This window comes from Bubalus kerabau, chromosome 4 (genome assembly GCF_029407905.1).
Source record: "Bubalus kerabau isolate K-KA32 ecotype Philippines breed swamp buffalo chromosome 4, PCC_UOA_SB_1v2, whole genome shotgun sequence".
Taxonomy (NCBI): domain Eukaryota; kingdom Metazoa; phylum Chordata; class Mammalia; order Artiodactyla; family Bovidae; genus Bubalus; species Bubalus kerabau.
In genome coordinates, this window is record NC_073627.1 from 120,280,234 (window position 1) to 120,301,683 (window position 21,450).

Sequence of the window (21,450 nt, forward strand, 5' to 3'; positions counted from 1 at the left end):
ACATATAAGCAATTTTATATGAGTTTACTCCCATTATTATTATTAAGTGTTCATATGCGTGCATGCTAAGTCACTTCAGTCATGTCTGACTCTTTTCAACCCCATGGACTGTCACCCACAAGACTCCTCTATGCATGGGATTCTCCAGGCAAGAATTCTGGAGTGGGTTGCCATTTCCTCCTTCGGGGTATCTTCCCAACCCAGGGATCAAACCCACATCTCTTAGGTCTCCTGCATTAGCAGGTGGGTTCTATACCACTAGTGCCACCTGCTGCTGCTACTGCTGCTAAGTCGCGTCAGTCGCGTCCGACTCTGTATGACCCCATAGACGGCAGCCCACCAGGCTTCCCCGTCCCTGGGATTCTCCAGGCAAGAACACTGGAGTGGGTTGCCATTTCCTTCTTCAATGCATCAAAGTGAAAAGTGAAAATGAAGTCGCTCAGTCGTGTCCGACCCTCAGTGACCCCATGGACTGCAGTCTTCCAGGCTCCTCCATCCACGGGATTTTCCAGGCAGGAGTTTTGGAGTGGGGTGCCATCACCTGGGAAGCCCTAAATGTTCTTATCCGTCAGTTCAGTTCAGTTGCTCAGTCGTGTCCAACTCTTTGTGACCCCATGGACTGCAGCATGACAGGCCTCCCTGTCCATCACCAACTCCCGGAGTTTACTCAAACTCATGTCCATTGAGTCAGTGATGCCATCCAACCATCTCATCTTCTGTCATCCCCTTCTCCTCCTGCCCTCAATCTTTCCCAGCATCAGGATCTTTTCAAATGAGTCAGTTTTTCACATCAGGTGGCCAAAGTATTGGAGTTTCAGCTTCAACATCAGTCCTTCCAGTGAATATTTAGGACTGATTTCCTTTAGGATGGATTGGTTGGATCTCCCTGCAGTCCAAGAGACTCTCAAGAGTCTTCTCCAACACCACAGTTCAAAAGCATCAATTCTTTGGCGCGCAGCTTTCTTTACAGTCCAACTCTGACATCCATACATGACTACTGGAAAAACCACAGCTTTGACTAGATGGACCTTTGTTGATAAAGTAATGTCTCTGCTTTTTATGTTCACATACTTTACAGTAAATTAAAGGCTAGAAAGTTTTTGACTAATGACAAATTGTGATAGTTCAGAGTCATTTTTTTTTTTTTTTTTTTTTAATTTTGGCTATGTTGGGTCCTTGTTGAAGCTCAGTAGTTGCAGCATGGGCTGTCCAGTTTCAACATGAGCTTAGTTGCCATGAGGCATGTGGGATCTTAGTTCCCCAACCAGGGATTCAACCTGCATCCCCTGCATTAGAAGGTAGATTCTTAACCTATGGACCACCAGGGAAGTCCCAGAGTCATTTTATTTACTTACCATTTATTTATTTTTGTACCCTACACACCCATGACTTATTTATTTTATGTCTAGAAGTTTATACCTTTGGACTCCTTTCACCCATTGTACCTACCCTGCCCCCAGGAATCATTTTTATGTCAATAGGTATTTCTACAAACAGAAGTTCCACTTAGATTACCAATTCGAAACATTTCTGTCCCTGAAAAACCTGTTCTGATATCCTGAGATTATCGCACATGTAAAGTCTCATGTTACTGGAAAATTCAAACACAGAGAACAAAGGAATATGAAGAATTCTTTTTCTGCCACTTGTTACCCAGAAAAACAGCAACCAGGTACTATTTCCTCAGTTATGCTGGGGGCAGGCACTAAATATACACACACACACACACTCTCAGGGTCAGTTTCTGCCCCGAGTGATCAAGGTAACACTTTCACTGAGGCTGAAGAGTTATCACGGAAACTCAGAGCTGGAAGAATTTTTAGAGACTGATTAATCCAGCCTCTTCCTTTTACCACCAAGGAGCTTCTATGCCTTTCTGACTTGCCCAAGGTCACACTCCAAAACAGAAACCATTCTTGAACCTACATCAAAGATTTCTGGCAATTCATCATAAGCATATAGACAACATCCAGCTTTTTCAGGTAGTTGAAAGTTTAAAAGTATTAAAGGGAAAAGTAATTCATTAAATAGGCAATGTATCAAATGAAGTAGAGAATGTTTAGAATTCTGGAAACATACAAATCAGAAATAATATTACTGATTACTGCTTTATCAGATAGCATAATATAAATTAAAGTATTCTTTGAGCTTTTTGAATCATAAAAACTAAAAAAAAAAAAAAAAAAAAAAACCACTTTCTGTTTTGGTCAACATGATTCTCCTTAAAGAGAAGATGACTTTAAACAGAAATTTTAGATGCTCAAAATAAACACTTTAAACAAATAAACATACTTTTGTTGGATAATAAGTTTTCTGGCCACTTCCTGGTTTGTATCAAGATACAGCTTGATACATACTGCAATGTATGCAGACAGAATTGATTTAATTCTTCTAAGGGCAAATTCAAAATGCCTTGTAAGTGCAAATTATCTGGTGGTAGTTGTGGTAGTGTGTGTATATGTGTACACATAAATTGGCTTCATAAAGGCCATGCCTAATTGATAGACACTTCCTTTAGTGTCCAGTCTTATCCAGATGAATTTATGTCAAATAAACCAAAGCCACCTCCTCTTTTCTTCCACCTGTCTATCCTTGAATAGAGACACAAATTAACTTATTAGGCAAGGCAGAAAGACTTCCTCATTACCCTAAATGAAGAGTAATTTGAAAATGGTCAGGGAAAGTTCCAGCAGTTTCCTCATGCATAAGCTACCTGTAGACAGTCTGCAGTTCCACAGTAACAAATACAAAGGCAGAGAGAAGACATGAAAGGGGTGATTAGGTCAACTTCTAGACATCTTAGATGCAGAAGCAGCGTTTAAACTCAAACACTTGCTTTAAAGGCTTACAGCTGGTGGACCTTGGATAGGCTTATGGTTTGTGACAAGGGCTTTATATTTAATTCACTCCATTTCATCTTGTTCTTTCATTCTTAAATAACAATGTTTCTATTGAAAGAGAAGAAACGTATAAATATTAGACTGATGTGTTCAAACACAGAATAACAAATGCAGAATATAGACAAGCTTTTTGGAAAAATGTATTTATTTTTAATTGGAGGATAACTGCTTTACAATATTGTACTGGTTTCTACCATACCAGACAAGCTTTAAGAAACAACCTCATATGAACGAACCTAGAGCCTGTTAAAAAGTGAAGTCAGAGAGAGAAAAATAATACTGTATACTAACACATAAATACGGAATCTAGATAGATGGTACTGATGAACTTATTTGCAGGGCAGCAATGGAGACACAAACATAAAGAACAGACTTACAGACATGGGGGTTGGGTAGGAAGGAGAGACTGGGGCAAATGGAGAAAGTAACATGGAAACACACACACTACCATATGTTAAATAGATACCCAAAGGGAACTTGCGGTATGACTCAGGTAACTCAAAGCACAGCTCTGTAAAAGCCTAAAGGGGTGGGATGTGGTGGGAGGTGGAAGGCAGGTTTAAGAGGGAGGAGACATATGTATACCTATGGCTAATTCATGCTGATATATGGCAGAAAACAACCCAATAATGTAAAGCAATTACTCTTCAATTAAAAATAAATTTAAAAAGGAACAACCTCATAGCTCATCTCTTGAATCTGAGACCTAAGTTTTTCTTCTTTAAGGTTCAGTGACAGTAAAAGAATCAGAAATGATGGACACAAGACAGCTAGAAGAGTTTATAAATTGTACAATCTCTTCAACACAAATTAGGTAGTGAAGAAACTAGTTGTCCCTGCAGGTGGGAGTGGATACAAAATGCAGTTAAAATGAGCTGGTTAAATGGAGGGTTGTGTTTTTTTAATGATAAAAATTGGAAGAAATAAGTGAGGCTTTCAACAAAATTTATGGGCTTGAAAAATTATCCTAACATTCATACTGAGATTGTAAATCTTCTCCTCTTTATTGCATCGAACTTTGAAACCCACAAAAGGTGAAGGAATAAGAAATGAATCAAATATATAGTAATAATACTCAAGTTAAATTTAAGAATAGGTATAGTAATCATGAGCAGCACTGAGGTTTTTTTGATGCTGTTATTGTTTTAAGTATTTAATCTGTAAAGTAATCTGAGTATTAGAACTATGATTAATTTATAGGAGTTAATAGTATAAATGATTATTTGATTTGATTACATGTAGGAACAGGATTTTTTATTACCTTTAGAGACAGTTTTAACTGTTTAAAAGAACAAGATTAATGTAATATATAGCTTTATTTTTATGAGATCACTGGAGACACTTAAATGCTTAGCTTTTTCTTGCCAGCTTTGTCAGGGGGTTGATATATTTGAGGATATTCAGGCTTTTTAAATGTGTAAATAGGTTTTTAACTGTCTAAGGGAAATTTCACTGAATTAATAAGTAGAGTTAACTTAGTAGTAAATTAAAAGCTAATCAAAGAATTAAGTCAAAGTCATGGCATACATATTTAAAAACTGAAATGAATGTTAAAGGTTTAGGACAACTAGGGTTTTACATTTCTCAACTTCAACAAATTCAATATCAAGTAAAACAAGTAGCTTCAAATGTTTATTTGCTTGCAAAAAAGACCCTTTCAAATACCTGAAAAGTCAACTGCAGGATAAAAGAATGTCATATAATCACCAGAATATTGGGAGAATGAGAGACCCAGATATGGTATTGACCTCCAGTCAGCCAAGATCCCATTATACTGGATATTAGATACCTCCTCCACAAACATAGGGTTTCCCAGGGAGTGCAGTGGTAAAGAATCCGCCTGCAATGCAGAAGACACCAGAAACTCAGGTTTGATCCCTGGGTTGGGAAGATCCCCTGGGCAAGAAATGGTAACCCGCTCCAGTATTCTTGCCAGAAAAATCCCATGGACAGAAGAGCCTGTCAGGCTATAGTCCATGGGGTCTCAGAGTCAGACACAACAGCACACACACACAGGAGTACGGTTGCCCCAGACATATTACATTCTGGTTTTTTTACCTTAGAATTGCATGTGATTGGGAAAGAACTCCCAGATATTAGGAATTTAAAAGCTGAGTGCAAAACAGATTGCATAATATTTTATTAGCTAGGATACCAGTTTAGCTGAAAAAGGGTGCCATCATTCCTAGCTCAGAGCTGGGATGGCACCTTCACAGTATCAGGAATACAGGCCTCTTCTACCTTGCTGCTTTTTCATCCTTAATATCCAACTTCCATCTCATGGGAAAAGATGGTTGCTCTAACTGCTACCACCAAATCAACATCCTTCTCTGGAATGGAAAAAAAGCCTCCTTTCTTTTTAAGGTAACAACTCAGAAATCACCTATATGACTACAGTTTCCATCCCATGGGCTATAAACTTAGTCAAATGACCACACCTAGCAGCAGGTAAACTGAGAAATATAGTCTTTACCTCCATGTCATGTGTCAAGATTTAAGAGACTGATAGCAGTCTTTGCTATAAATATGCCACTTTCTAAGCTAAAAAAAATTTTTTTAAACACTCAAATATTCACTTTTGTGCATAAGAAAATGTGAAAACTTAGAAAACAAATAAGACACATGCAATACATCACTGATTCCAGAACATCAGCCCACATTCCAATGTCAGTATGTAATAAAGTTTTCATTAGTCCAAAAGGGAAGTTTAATATGAACAAATATGAATTTGTTATAATGTATATTTATCCAATTAAAAGTATCATCTATTAAGAATAAGCCCTTCCCACTATTTGAAGGTAAAATATTCTTTCTTTTAAGCAATAATATTGATGCTAAATGGCAGTACATTTGTTTATTCAGCAAATGTTTCTGGAACATCCAAGCACTATACAAGATCTTCAGGATTCACTGGTTCTAATAGTATCTAAGCTCAACAAATAGAGTCTAGAGGGGGAGACGGAGAGTAAATAAAATATCAGAAATAGAGTTTTAAGCCACGATGACAACTATTTTTAAAAAGAAATGTAGACTATACCTATGGCTGATACCTGTTGACGTATGGCAGAGACCAACACTATTGTGGAGCAGTTACCTTCAATTAAAAAAATAAATTCAGAAAAAAATGTAGAATGGGCTATGGGAGAATATTCTGGGGGGGACTTATTTTGGATCAGGGAGTCAGTGAAGGCTTCCAGAAGGAAGGGATGTTTAAGATGCATTCTGAAATGAGTAGCTAGAAGACTAGGAAGGACACACATTGGAAGCAGACAATTGCTGTGTGCAGACATATAAAAAGGAAGCATGTGGCCCATGAAAGGTCCTAAAAGGAGGCTCTATGGACAGAAGCAAGTGATCGAAGGGAATAACGGCAGAGAGGTGGCAGGGGCTGGATAGAGGGTCTCAAGGTCCATGCACAGGTTTTATATTTGCATCTGAAGGCAAAGAGAAGACATAGAAAGGTTTTGAGCAGGAAAGTTCAGTTCAGTCCAGTCACTTAGTCGTGTCCGACTCTTTGCGACTCCATGGACTGCAGCACGCCAGACCTCCCTGTCCATCACCAACTCCCGGAGTCTACCCAAACTCACGTCCATCTAGTTGGTGATGCCATCCAACCATCTCATACTCTGTCGTCCCCTTCTCCTGCCCTCAATCTTTCCTAGCATCAGGGTCTTTTCAAATGAGTCAGTTCTCCGCATCAGGTGGCCAAAGTATTGGGAGTTTCAGCTTCAACATGAGTCCTTCCAATGAACACCCAGGACTGATCTCCTTTAGGATGGACTGGTTGGATCTCCTTGCAGTCCAAGGGACTCTCAAGAGTCTTCTCCAACACCACAGTTCAAAAGCATCAATTCTTCCAATTCACGTTTAAAAAGTCACTCTGGTTGCAATGTGGAGAGTGAACTCAGGGCTAAAGAGCAGTAAAGGATGAAGTAATCCAGACAAGAGTTGGGGCAAATAGGATGGCAAAAAGTGTACACAGAGAGATTTGGCCTCTTGAAGTAGATTTTGGTGAGATGTTGGCTCTAGGAAACAGAAACAGGACTGTGACTAAAAACCAGAACTCTGGAGTCAGACTGTCTGGCTTCAAACCCTGGCTCTAAGCTAGCTGGTAAACCTGGTTTTGGAGCCTCAGTTTCCTCATCTGTATAATGGGGTGGACAATAGTTAACTGTACCTACAAGCACAGCAAGAAATAAATGAGACTATTCAAGTGCCTAGAATGGTGACTGGATGTATAAATGTTTTATTATCATTATTTTATTTCTGGTGTTACATGTAGTAGAAGATCAGGAGACACAGAACTGAAGTATAGACATGGTTAGGAGGGACAAATTGTGAGAGTAGAATTGACATATATACACTACCATGTATAAAACAGACAGTTACTGAGAACCTGCTGTACAGCACAGAAAGCTCAGCTTGGTGCTCTGTGACGACTTAGATGGGTAGGGTGGGGTTGGAAGGGAGGTTCAAGAGGGAGGGGATATATGTATACATATAGGTAATTCACTCCATTGTACAGCAGAAACTAACAACATTGTAAAGCAATTATACTCCAATAACACAAGGAAAAAAAAGGAAAGACCAACAAAGACTCCCTGGACTCTGGTTTGAGCACTGGGTGGTTGGTCAGGGGTACCATCTGTTAGTAGAAATGCCATCAATCAGGGAGAGAAAAAGATAAGACCCTTCAATCTGGTTCAATGTGTTCTATTTTGGATATGTTAAGAAATGAGTTGGGAAATATGTCTAATATCACCTTTTAAGTTGCTTTTTAGATGAATATACTAGGATATTTTTAACATTCTCATTTGGTAAATTGTTGAAACGTTTAAATAACATTTTCACTTGATAAATTCTTTAAATACTCCAGTTCGATTCCTGGGTTGGGAAGAACCCCTGGAAAAGGGAATGGCTACCCACTCCAGTATTCTGGCCTGAAGAATTCCAGGGATTGTATAGTCCAAGGGGTTGCAAAGAGTCAGACACAGATCTGGTATTTCATGGAAGCCACTACAGAGAGAGAGAGAGAGAGAGAGAGAGAGAGAGAGAGAGAGAGAGAGAGAGAGAGAGAGACACATATATTTATTCAACCTCTGTTTTAGCTAGGCTCTGTGCTCAGCTTTGTGGGTTCAGTGGTGAACAAAGCCATCATGGATTTCAAGGTCTCATGTAAAGCTCTTCCTGGACTCCACCCACCACCTGGATGTGGTCCATCCACGCTGGAGCAAACGGGAGCATACATTAGTGCTCTCACATGTGGTTGCTCTTATTTGTTTCTTGCTCTTTATATTCATAACAGTCCCACTAACCCAGGAAGCAACCCTTTTCAGAGTTTCACAGAATAAGATTACTTGAACTCAGTGGGCTGATGGAAATAAAAGAGGCATATTTTCCAATCTAATTTCAGCACTTAAACTAGTTTTATGAAATTGAATTATTTGTCAATAATTGGAACAGTTTTGCGTTATTTTAAATTTGTACTATTAGAGGGAAAAAGAAATGAAACAGCCTTATATTCTTGATTCTGAGATGTACTGCCACACAAATTAACATTTTTAAGGTCAAGAGGCCTTTGCATTGATGTGTACAATACAGTAAATGAAAATCTGCTTTCAAATCAATGGCACATCTTAGAACAGATGTTACCTTAGAAATGAAGTTCACAACATGAAGACTCAGGAGTGACTAGAACTGGCTGGCAACTAAGAAACTGGCCTCCTCACTGTGGCTTACTGTCAAATAGCTACTAATCACCAAACCCTGTGAAATCTGCTGAGCCTAGTCACTCCTCTGGTCTTTTTCTATCCCATCCTTAAAAGTCTGCACTCTTGTTTCTCAAACTCTGTGGTAAGGGACCAGTTTTTAAATTTTTTCCATTCAGTTGCAGACTGTTACATCAATGAAATACAATAAAAATACCCCCTGATGCTACATCAATGTTAAATTGCTATAAAAGTTTCTAGATGCTTATTCTTGATTTCTGTATTTGTCTTACACGCACAGTGGCCCAGGACCCATGACTGCTTTTTGAGTGGCACTGACTTAGATAACCAGGATTTAGACTATGAGGAACATTAGATGATGATTCTATAAATGATTTATCACCTTCATTTGTCTGATTTTGTTTAGGAATACAATTAGCTTATATTTCCCAGTTACATAGTAGCTGAGCAACAGAAAAACATTCTGGAGATGAGTTACATAAAATGTCAAAATGAAGGTGTCATTCATGGCAGGTTCAAGAAAGCAGTGGCATAGTTCCTCTTTGGGTCTTGGACAACTAACTTACCATACAAAAAGATACCTTTCAGACAAAACAATAGAAGATAAATGTTCTCTTTTTCTCTCATTTACGACCAAGTACAAAATACCAGAATGTATCAGTTACTTGGTGGGGGGGGAACCCAAAAAACTTGACAACCAGGAATATACAGCTAATGTTCCATTTTCCTTTATCCTTATCAGTCATGTCCTGCTCTTTGTGACACCGTGGACTGTAGCCTACCAGGCTCCTCTGTCCATGGGATTTTCCAGACAAGGGTACTGGAGTGGGTTGCCATTCCCTTCTCCATGGTATCTTCCCAACCAAGGGATTGAACCCAGGTCTCCCGCATTCCAGGCACTTTACCATCTGAACCACCAGGGAAGCCCCTAGTGTTCTATAGAGGTTGAATTTTCAAAGAGCAGACTGATATTTGGTGGCTTGTACTAAAATAGGCTTTCCCTGCACCACTTAGTCCATAATAAAAAGATAATTAATTAATGATAATAGGCCATAAAACCATTACAATGTATAGGAGCACAACTTTAGGAGTTCTACATCAAAGTTCAAAGGCTCACGCAAATGCACACACTGTTGCTTTTGTAAGGACTCTTGCCAAGGTAAGATGTAGGTACATGCGTGCCTGCTTTCCTTTTTGCCCAGCAACCTGACACCTGGGGACAAAGCCTAAACAGTTCCTACAGATTACCCAGTTCACATTCTGAAGACCCTTCATCAAGTTGGTGAGAGAGACTACTTTAACATCAAAAAATAGAGCATCCCCTAGGCAGGTTGATGCCAGGGGCCTCCCAGATATCCACTGAAAGAGAAGGTACCTGTTTTAGAGCCCAGGGTGGCAATCAGAGGCTGGTCCATCCTGAGGTCCAGGCCAAGGTTATAAGACACGTTCTCGAACTTATGTGTATCAGGATCACCAGGAGATCCTATTAACATACAGCCTGCTGGCCCTACTCTAGAATTTGATTCAGAAGGCCAGCTGAGGACTGAGAGTTTACATTTCCAACAAGTTCCCAGAGGTGCTGATACTGCTGGTCCTGGGAGCACACTTTGAAAACCACTGGTATAAACCATCTGATGTCAGAATTGGAAAGACCTCAGAGTCCCTTGAACAGCAAGGAGATCAAACCAGTCAAATCTAAAGCAAATCTACCATGAATATTCATTGGAAGGACTGATGCTGAAGCTAAAGTACTTTGGAGACCTGATGCAAACAGTCGACTCATTAGAAATTTCTAATGAGCTGGGAAAGATTGAAGGCAGGAGGAGAAGAGTTGACAGAGGATGAGATGGTTGGATGGCATCACCGACTCAATGGACATGAGTTGGAGCAAACTCCGAGAGATGGTGAAGGACAGGGAAGCCTGGTGTACTGCAGTCCATGGGGTCACAAAGAGTCGGACATGACTGAGCGACTGAACAATAATAGAGGTCACCTGATCCAAAACTTTCATTTTACAGGTGAGGATCCTGGGGTTCAAAAGGGAATGTCTTGCTCATGGCCATATGTTTACTACTCAGAGGCTACCTCCATCAAAACAACAACAAAACAACAACCCCTCAGGTTCCCAGAGCCTTAAGATGCTGCTCACTTCACGATGCTGCGTTATGACTACATGGCAGGTCCATGTTCTCTGAGAAGGGACACCAGTGGAGATTTCATGTCAGACTGTCCTATCTGCATGCCCTTCTGGAAAAAACACTCTGCCTCTATCAGTAACCTTGTAACTGAGCCCAGTTACACAGTTGTAACTGAGCCCAGAAAGAGGGTTGGCAGCACAATGGGGACTATTCATTGCCTAGATTTTATTGTTTCTTATTTTTATTATTTTGTACTTTTTTACTTCACTGCACAGCATGTGGAAGCTTTGTTCCCTGACATAGGATTGAACCTGCAACCCCTGCATTAGAAGCATGGTCTTAACCACTAGATCACCTAGATTGTAAACTCACAAAGGCTGGCTCCAGAGAGCATGTTCTCACCACTACCCCATCCTACCTCTCCCCAAGCTCACTGGGCATATGTGTGCATGCTAAGTCACTTCTTCAGTCATCTCTGACCCTGTGTGACCCCATGGATTATATCCCACCTGGCTCCTCTGTCCATGGGATTCTTCAGGAAAAAATACTGGAGATGGTTTCCATGCTCTTCTCCAGGGGATCTTCCCGACCCAGGGATCGAATCCGTGGGCAAAATCAGATGGCCTGAGGTTTTGCAAAGTGACAGAAAGCTGCAAGAGATGATCACAGATGATTTGCTGCACTTGCGTGGAGGCAGGCATCCAGCACAGTGTCAGTGACTCTCAGCTCTCTGGGTGGCAAGTTTCTGGCTGTGCTCTTGGCAGCCTGGTGATTCCAGTGTCAAGACTCCCTTGGATCCTGCCCTTTCACTTAGCCTGCTCTTCAATTCCCATCAATTTTACGAGCTTCCTGTTTCCCCTCCAATAAATTATTCTTAAGTGAAATTATTCTTCTGCAACCAGGAATCCTGGCCAACATGATAAGTCATTAATTTACCCATTAGCAGAGAGCCAACTGTGGTAATGAAAGTTGGGGTTCCACACAGAGTCCTTCAGAGCACTAGTCCTCCTCTAGCACCCTGGGATTTCCGCTGGTGCGCTTCTAATTCCTTAAATTGTCTGCAGCGGCGGTGGCTACTGGCCTTATAGGACACCCAGCTTCAGGCCATGTGCATTCAGATGAAGCTATGTCTGTGCTATGGATCTCCCAGACTAAACTGAATGATTCAGGTTCACACCCTCACTCACATGGGGCCGCAGGCTCAACGACAGGGACAAGAAAGGCCCAGAGGGTTCTAGAGCATGGAAGGGAACTGAGCCAGGTCACCTTAGTGATTGTGCCCTGGGAATCTGCTTTCCTGGTTTTTACTATTTGATTCTTTTCATTTCATTAGACGCCCTGGTAAGAATCCTTCCGATAAAGTCCTCTTTTTGTGTGAATTTCAATCTGTCTTTATAACACAATAGCTTTGCTGTAAGAATCCTTCCAATAAAGTCCTCTTTTTGTGTGAATTTCAATCTGTCTCTAGTAACACAATAGCTTTGCTACACTGACTTGCTGTACACTCCTGTCTTCTCAGTCCAGCCACCTCCCTCCCTGCCACCCCACACAAGGGAGTTCTTACAAGGAAACTTTTCTCTTGTGATTCAGGTATCATAGAAAAAGAGAAAACAAAAGGCGATACAGACTAGAAGCCATTAAAAATGAAAAAAATACCCTGTGAGGACGAAGACTTTTTTACATTGTTTTTCATCTAACTTTACTGTTAGATTTTTCTCTTTTATATCTACTCATAGCATTACAACCTTAAAACTTTCATCTTCTAACTCAGAGCTTTAAAAATGTGATTTTTCAGATACTTACATACTGTTGACTAATTTGAATTAGGGGAGTTGATATCTTTGTTTCAAGTGTTTAATTATCTTCAGAAAAAAAAAATGTACAGTTTTCCACTGAAAATGATCACGGCCCAGCAGTGAAATAACTGATTTCCGGACTCAGAAGAGGGGCACAAGGTGAACCTGGAGCATGGAGTTACTCCAGAAAGCAAGGAAATGCTCCAAAAACTGATGGAGGTGTGATACGAGAACTAGTGTGCAAATTGGGTACAATTTGAGTACCAAAATAATTCAGTAATGCAATAAAAACCACCAGTAAAACTCTCACACACAAACACACACACACACACACACTCCTAGCTATATGTGAGTTTACGTGGATAATAAATAAACCAAAAAAGGGGCAGAGGAAGGCTCTTACAGCAGAATGTCTGGTGCCAACCGGTCAGTGGAGAGAAGCTGGAGCTGGAAAATAATTTTCTAGCCATTAAGCCTAAACAGACTTGCAGCCCAGGAACATGACAAATAGTTCTGAAATGGAATTTTGTTATAACCAATGCAACAAAACTTTAGGGGACTCAAATTTTTCAACTCATTAGTGTAAGAAGAGTAAGAGATTTAAAAGTCAGCTTAAGGCTCAGGAAATAATAAGGGGAGCTCCAAGCAAAACATTTTTGTTAAAGTACAACCAGGACAACTTATACAAACTGCTAGCAACCTACAACTGGTCAACTAAAATGGAAATAATACCTCACCGGTGGCTAAAAATGCTACAAAATGGGGTGATGCTAGTTGACACTTACTAGCTGACAGAGCCAAGTTAGTCTGCAGTTAAGAAAGGGTAGAACCAGAGTTTGAACTCAGGCAGTCAGACCTAAGAACCTACATTTTTAATCCCTATACCAGCATAAGTTCCAATTCCCCGGTACACATTCCAGTTCCAACATGAGGTCCACATCCAAAATCAAGACATCAGAGTTGTTAGAGACATTCAAACTGATTAACAAGCAGCACTTTTCCAAGCCTCATTTGATACCAAAAATCAATAAAAATCACATTTCTCCCCATTTCATTGCTGTTGTCCAGACACTTTCTTCCTACACTGAGTGATGTTCATCAAGGTTCTTATCAGAACTCTTTTGTCCCATGTTTATCTGAGGAACTGATGAGGAATGTCTACTCATTTTAGCCATCTCCTTTATTTCTCCCTTATCTCCTTCCACAAGAAAGTACCATGCTGACACCTTGCAAATAGCAGCCCCAAATGACAGCAAGTTTTATCTTTCCCTGTGCACACCGACCCATGCTTTTATTAAGCACAAACAGGATATGGCCCCACTGAATGTACTTTGGAAATGTCCTTAAATCACTTTGTTGCAACAGCATGCTTCCTTGTCAAGAGCTGGTGGCCTTTTGGCTCATTCCACCCTCCACACGGGATCCTCAACTTCTATTTGCAAAACAGTTTTCACCTGAGATACTCAGGCAGCGGCTCATCTAATGCACCCATTATAGCAGTTCAGGTGATTTTTATTTTCACTCAAACTGCATGACTTTAGACAAAAAAGGATTCTCTGATTTCTGTGTTTTTGGCGTCATGCCTCCTCCTCTTCTGTCTTAAGAAATGCAAGTATGCCTTGCTCCCTTACAGAGCAAACTAAACCAGAGGTTTCAAAGTCCATTCTTAGGGTTTTGGATAGTTCCATGTGGTATAGCAACTTTCTAACAAGTTCTGGGTGATTAGCACCGAGATGGCCTGCTAGTCACAGCTGAGGATGATTAAAAAGGGGTTGCTGGGAGGTCAGGCAGTGCTGAAAGGGGCAATAAGAGGGCTGGGGCAATAAGAGGGTTAGGGCAAAGGCCTGGCGGGTACAAAAACAGATTCTAGTCATCTGGATTAAGTATGACTTCCAGGGAAAACATACCTACAAACATCCCTACCCTAGTTTGATTGTAAGTAAATGCAAGCATTTTACCCCTAAACAGTCTTATCACCAATACATGTAATATGGTCAGCTTCCTGCTTAATTTTCATTTGTCAAGCTCCTGGTATATTCAGGCACTGAATTTTACACACTGACACAGATCATAAAGTATTTCACAAGGAAAGAGGACTCAGTCTGTCCTTAAAAAGAAAAAGTATGCAGTTAAAGGGCTTCCCAGGTGGCTCAGTGATAAAGAATCTGCCTGCAATGCAGGAGACACAAGTTCAATCCCTTGGTTGGAAAGATACCCTGGAGAAGGAAATGGCAACCCATTCCAGTATTCTTACCTGGGAAATTCCATGGACAGAGGAGTCTGGTGGGCTACAGTCCAAGGAGTGGGAAGGATTGGGGCTAAACAATAACAACAATGCAGCTAAAGCCAGGCCTGCCCCTAATCTTCCTGGAGCCTCAGACAGGAGGACACTGGGGGCCCACATAATTACTTTTCAGTGCTATCCACCAACAGACGGTCACAAAATCCTCCTTCCTTGGCAAATGTAGCTTTATAACAACCTGAAAGGTCAAGTACGATTAGAATTCTCAGACCCCTCAGAGTTCTGGGTCAGGCAAGAAAGGGCAGCCCACGCCAATGAACAGAATCCTTTCCCTTCCCCACCTAGGCTCCATCTCCTCCCAGAGTGGCCTCAGGCTCACCTGCAGACCTGAGCCCACACTTCCAGCACAGCTGCCTGATTAGGCACTCTTCAGGGGTGGGGCCTGCCCCACCCCAACGTGCACAGAGCAGGCTTGGGCCTTTGGGTAGGGAATTCAGTAAGGGTCTGGGATGCGGTGGGCAATGTGGACTCTGGGTGGGCAGCCCCATCCACCTGCAGACAGACTCCTCCAGTGGGGAGGGACACAGCCTGAGGAAGACCAGACACCCCACCCCCACCCCCGAAACCCAAAGAATAATTACACAGGGGTTCCCTTGTCCAGGTCTGAAGGCAATACTGAAGAAAAACTTTCTCTATTTTTTTCTAACTAGATGCACTTTTCTTTCCTTGAAAAGATTAAAGATTCTGATATAAGCAAGGATTCCTGTCCAGAACAGTTGAAAGAAAAAAGTTGAAATATTTGCAGCTATCTAGAAAGATCTGACAGCTGCTACTCTGATATGAAAGAAGGAAAAGGTAAATATTCCTTAACAGCAAACAGGCTTCTAGAAAGTCACAAGAGAAGGGATCCTGCCCTAAGGCGTACGCTGGGCAAACTTTTAACATTCTCTTTCCGTTTGTGAAAGTGAGCGTCCTACCTAGACCTGTGCGGTCGCCCAAAGAGCCCGATGAAGAACTAGCCAGAGCGGCTGGGGAACCGGAGTCCCAACCCTAGGAACGAACACAAGGTGAACTGAGCTGAGCAAGGGAGGTTTGGGCCTTTACACAAACAGGCCTCCACAGATGGAGCTCGGGGAGGCAGGCGGAGGCCGTCACAGCGGGGAGAGAGGTTAAGGCTTGGGCTGCACTCCCATGACAGACCCGGTATCTGCTTTGCCTTTTTTCAGTCTGGGCAAGTTCGCCAATTTCGCGTCCTGTTTTTAATTCTCTAAAATGGGGATATCACTTGTCCGCATCACTGGGCGGCAATGCGCATAAGAACCGAGCGCAGTTCCACACTTCGTTAGCGCTCAGACAACCTACTTAGACTCGAGAGCGCAGGGGCCAGGATGAACCCAAAATGTAGATTAAACAGCTCCCTACCACCAACCCGCAACATCCAAAATACGTCCTGCAGAGGCGGTGCGCGCTGGGGACGGAGGGGTGAGGTGAATGAGGCTTTAGGGAAAGAAGCAAACAACGGAGAAAACAGAGGTCAAATGTTACCTCTCAGCTCTGTTTGGGGTCAGGAAGGGGGTGCCTTCCAATGTCGCCCAGCTGGAGGTGCAAAGGACTGCTGCCTAAGGGCCCAACTTGCTGTCATCCGCGAGCCCCTGGGAGGAGGAGGAAGCCGCGCAGCAGCATACCGCTCGGTTCCAGGTCCTCCAGCCAGGGATCCGGGCGAGGGAAGCGGCCGGGAGCGAAACGCCCGGAGCTCAGGGGTGGGAGAGGCTCACTCACCCAGCAGCAGCAACTTGAGCTCGCGGCGAGCGTCCTTCTTGTCCCGGCGAAGCTGCCGCTCGATCTCGGCGCTGATGCGCTGCGACTCCTTCTCCTCCGCTGACAGGCAGCAGCAGCCGGCCATGGTACGCGCAGCCCCCGACAGGCCACGAAGTCTCGAGCGCCCGGACGCTCCGCCGGCAGACCCGCGACGGCACCGGAGTTCGGAGGGAAAAGACCGGGGCCGACTCGAGTTTCGGAGTAAGAGGCCGGGACCGCCTGGGTTCAATCCCCCCTGGAAGGGCGTCTCCGGGGCAGGAGCGAATCCGGAGCTCTGGGAACGCTCAAGTGCACCGCAGATCCCAACTAACCTAGCCCCACGCCGGGGTAGGTGGAAGGCGAGCCGAGGGAGAGAGTGTTGCCGGCCCCCGAAAACCAGCACGCCCCTTGGCACAGGAGCTCGACAGTCTGGGAGCGCAGATTGCTCGCCAAAAGTTGGGGCGTCGGGGAACGGGATCTCCTGGACTCGGGGATGTCCCAGGCAGGCGGCAGGCAAGGCGTGGGTTGGAGGCAGAAGTCCTAGCTGGCCCTCTCCTGCAAAGTTCTGAAAACCTCAGCAGTGACCGCAGCCTAAGAGACTGGAAAATTTCCCGGAGGCTCTTGTGGCTCGAAGTGGCCGAAGGAGGCGGAGCCTCTCGAACCCGCAGCTCTGGCGTCGGCTCGAGCTGGCCTTCGCTGCCAGCCAAGTCGATGGCGCCCGGGGGCAAGAGGGGGGAGTAGGGAGCTGGGGAGCGGAGCCCAGGCGTCTCTAGTCTCGGGGAGCAGCCCCCACACCCCTTGGCCTTGGTGTCCCGGCGCGGGGAAGGTCGAGGCTGCGGTAACCAGCGTGCCCTGATCTCCAGGCCCGGCTCCCTGTCCGGATCCTGGTCCCGACAGGTGAGTGAGGTTTGCCAACTCCCAGCCTCAACTCCTCCCAGCTGCAAAAGGAGCCGAGCGCGCCAGGGGCGAGGTTGAGTTCCGCCCAGTTGAAACTGAGGCTCTCACAACCAGCCTCAGCACCACGCACCCCGCGGTTTCCTAGACGGGATCCCTAGGCTTCCCGGACGCCCCAGCCCAGCGCGGGCTCGGGCAAAAGCCTGTGTGAGCCTCGGCTGGGCCTGAGCCGGCTGGCGCTGCTCTCAGAGAAGCCGCTGCCCCCGGGTTCTGTTCAATAGAAGTGCGAAGGAGGGGGGTAAATATTCTCCCGGCCCGTTCCTACGCCGCCGGGGATGGGGGAATGGAAAACGGCTGGCTACTTTGCATTTTATGATGGGAAAGACTCCTTCTTTGGAGAGAGGGCTGACCCGTTTGCAGCAGGTTCCCTGCCCCAGCCCTGAAGACTGACGGCCGCCTGTCTTCTGGAACGTCGGGATCACATTTGAGCTGCACTAACAAAACCTTAAACATTAAAATGCATCTCTTTGTACCCAAATGGAACGATAGAATGCGTATTATAACAACTGATTTTTGTCTTCTGTGTACATTTTGAGGCAGAAGGCAAAGAGGTTAACGGGGGAAGCAGAAAAGGGAAGGTGGAAGGAAGGGAGCCTATTGTCCATTGCAATGAAAATTGTTTTTCCTTCTCTTCAAATCAGCATGTGCCATGTAAACACTTTTTGGAGTTAGGCAATTAGTTAATGCTTCCTCTATTAAGAGCAAGCCTGAGTACCTTTCCTAGGAGTAGCATAAACTGAAAATCGCTCAGTCGTGTCCGACCCTTAGCGACCCCATGGACTATACAATCCCTGGAATTCTCCAGGCCAGAATACTGGAGTGGGTAGCCTTTCCCTTTTCCAGGGGATCTTCCCAAGCCAGGGGTCGAACCCGGGCCTCCTGCATTGCAAGCGGATTTTTTACCAGCTGACACCCAAGGGAAACCCAGTCAGTTCAAACTGAGGAACATATTGAGTGGAGAGAGTGGTATATGTCATTATATAAAGAACTTGACATTAGGATACTATCTGGCTGCCAAGGTCTTATTATTTACAATTTAGGGAATGTAGAGGAATCAGGCATTTAAAATGGATGTGCCTACATTATTATTATTATTTTTAATATTTATTTATTAGGCTACATCGGGTCTTAGTTGCTGCAGGCAGGATCTTCTTTGCGTCATGGGGAATCTCTTTTCCTGCACAGAATTTCTAGTTGTGACCTGAGGGCAAATGTGCATACATTCTTAAATGCATAACTATTTTAGTTACCTTGCAGGCATAAATTGACAGTAACAGTGACCCCTACAGGAAAGCTCCTGGACATTTCTTACTTGATCATTATCCATTTATTCATACATTTCTCTCTTAGCTCTTACAGATGCATTTACAATTTAGGGATAAGACCCCTTAGCTTCTGAAATGAATAATGGCATCATAATTATTAGTATTTTTTTCAATGATGAAAATTAGGGAAATTTTGAACTCCCAAGTTAACTGGAGTAACTGACCTGTTAGATCTAAAGTTGCTAAGATTTCAAGAAAGACTCGAAGCTTATTGCTTATGGCAAATCTGCAAAACTTTCCTGAGCTAACCAACTTGGCAGTGTGTATCAGAAGGCTTAACTTGTCTATCCCCTTTAACCAAACTAGTAATTCCCCCCTTAAGAAATAATAAGACAAGGTTTTATTTCTAATAACGACAATAATGCAAAAACAATCTAAATGCCCAACAAGGGTGAGAATAGGTCAATAAATTATAGTACATTCATACAATGAGATATATCGGTTCAGTTCAGTTCAGTCGCTCAGTCGTGTCCAACTTTTTGCGACCACATGAACTGCAGCATGCCAGGCTTCCCTGTCTATCACTAACTCCCAGAGCTTGCTCAAACTTATACCCATCGAGTTGATGATGCCATCCAAGCATCTCATCCTCTGTTGTCCCCTTCTCCTCCTGCCTTCAATCTTTCCCAGCATCAGGGTCTTTTCCAAGGAGTCAGTCCTTCGCATCAGGTAGCCAAAATATTGGAATTTCAGCATCAGTCCTTCTAGTAAATATTCAGGACTGATTTCCTTTAGGATGGACTAGTTGGATCTCCCTGCAGTCCAAGGGACTCTCAAGAATCTTTTCCAACACCACAGTTCAAAAGCATCAATTCTTCGGCACTCAGCTTTCTTTATAGTCCAACTTTCACATCCATACATGACTACTAGAAAAACCATAGCTTTGACTAGATGGACCTTTGTCAGCAAAGTAATATCTTTGCTTTTTAATATGCTGTCTAGGTTGGTCATAGCTTTTCTTCCAAGGAGCAAGCCTCTTTTAATTTCATGGCTGCAGTCACCATCTGCAATGATTTTGAAGCCCAAGAAAATAAAGTCTTTCGCTGTTTCCATTGTTTCCCTGTCTATTTGCTATGAAGTGATGGGAACAGATGCCATAATCTTAGTTTTCTGAATGTTGAGTTTTAAGCCAGCTTTTCCACTCTCCTCCTTCACTTTCATCAGGAGGCTCTTGAGTTCCTCTTTGCTTCCTGCCATAAGGGTTTTGTCATCTGCATATCTGAGGTTATTGATATTTCTCCGAGCAGTCTTGATTCCAGCTTGAGCTTCATCCAGCCTGGCATTTCACATGATGTACTCTGCATATAAGTTAAATAAGCAGGGGGACAGTATACAGCCTTGACATACTCCTTTCCCAACTTGGAACCAGTCTGTTGTTCCATGTCTGGTTCTAACTGTTGCTTCTTGACCTGCATACAGGTTTCTCAGGAGGCAGGTGAGGTGGTCTGGTATTACCATCTCTTTAAGAATTTTCCACATTTTCTTGTGATCCACACTAGTCATTAAATATGTGAATATGTAACAAATATGTGAATAAAAATGATTTAGTGGGAACACCACAAAATATGTTGAATGTAAAAGTATAATACAAATTTTATTATGGGAACGCACATATGCATCTTTAAGGGACTAAAAGAACATACACCAACAAGTTAACCTGCTCTGAGTCATAGCTTTTTGGTTGATTTTAATTCTCTGACATAAAATTATTTGGGGCAGCCTGCATAGAGTAATCTAGGCCCTAATTTCCTCAGCTGTAAAAATGAAAGGGGATGAACCAGAATAAACTCACAGAAATCTCCCGGCTCTAACATCAATTATTTCTTTGAAGATTTTCACTTATAAGGTAGTATAAAAACAATCATAAACCAAAAGTTATTGACCAGTGATAACTAGAGAGGACTGTAAAACTAATATATCAGAAGTCAATTATTTTTATATTTCTATGTTTTTTATTCACATCTCTTATTTTCCTTTAAGATCTAGGGAAGGGATGGGAATAATTTTTAAGTTACTGCTTCATTTGCAACATTGTTACTGAAATTCAGTTTATTGTACATCAGTGCCGGATTAAATCTCAGAAATAGAGGTTTGGATGAAGCAAAAAGAAATAGCTTTATTGCTTTGCTGTGGCAACCGGGCGCCACAGCAGGCTCATGCCTCAAGACTGTGTGTCTGGCCTCTGGAGGGGGTACTGAGGAGTCTTCCTGTGTGCAAGGAGCAGGACGTGATCAGCTCGTGGGCATTCTTCTGATTGGTTGGTAGTGAGATAACTAGGAGTCAGCATCATCAACCTTCTGGTTCCAACTGGTCTGGAGTCTAAGTGCAACATACAGTTAACTTCTTCCACCTGGTAGGGGTTTCAGTGTCTGCCAAACAGCTCAAAGGACATGGCTCCGAATATTATCTGCAGCCCTTGAGGAAGAACTAAAGAACCTTGACTTTGTTTAATAGCTAAAGTACTATTTTGTCTTGCTTGACTGTTTTCCTCCTTTCTCCATTTTCTCACTTCTTGATTAAATATATTCCTTGATTAAAGTTTTTCTACCGATAAAAGGCAAACAGAGGA

General features: G+C 43.0%; 1 protein-coding gene and 1 long non-coding RNA gene across 4 annotated transcripts in view; both read right to left on the reverse strand.

Moving 5' to 3' along the window:
- The window catches only part of GNA14 (G protein subunit alpha 14), a 200,147-nt gene extending 182,572 nt beyond the window's left edge, over positions 1 to 17,575 (reverse strand). The window contains exon 1 of one of the 3 annotated variants that reach the window (XM_055578373.1): positions 16,585 to 17,575. In XM_055578373.1, the coding sequence (XP_055434348.1) occupies positions 16,585 to 16,708 (124 nt within the window). In that variant the 5' untranslated portion in view covers positions 16,709 to 17,575. Of the gene's footprint in view, positions 1 to 14,817; positions 15,033 to 16,350; positions 16,542 to 16,584 lie in introns of those variants that run through there. The other 2 variants (XM_055578374.1, XM_055578375.1) reach the window with 2 other exon arrangements.
- On the reverse strand, positions 5,401 to 14,186 carry LOC129650167 (uncharacterized). The gene is made up of 3 exons (XR_008713640.1): positions 12,967 to 14,186; positions 11,277 to 11,417; positions 5,401 to 6,925 (listed from the first exon to the last, which is right to left on the reverse strand). It is a non-coding gene; the product is annotated as an uncharacterized LOC129650167 (long non-coding RNA).
- Positions 17,576 to 21,450: the final 3,875 nt, after the last annotated feature.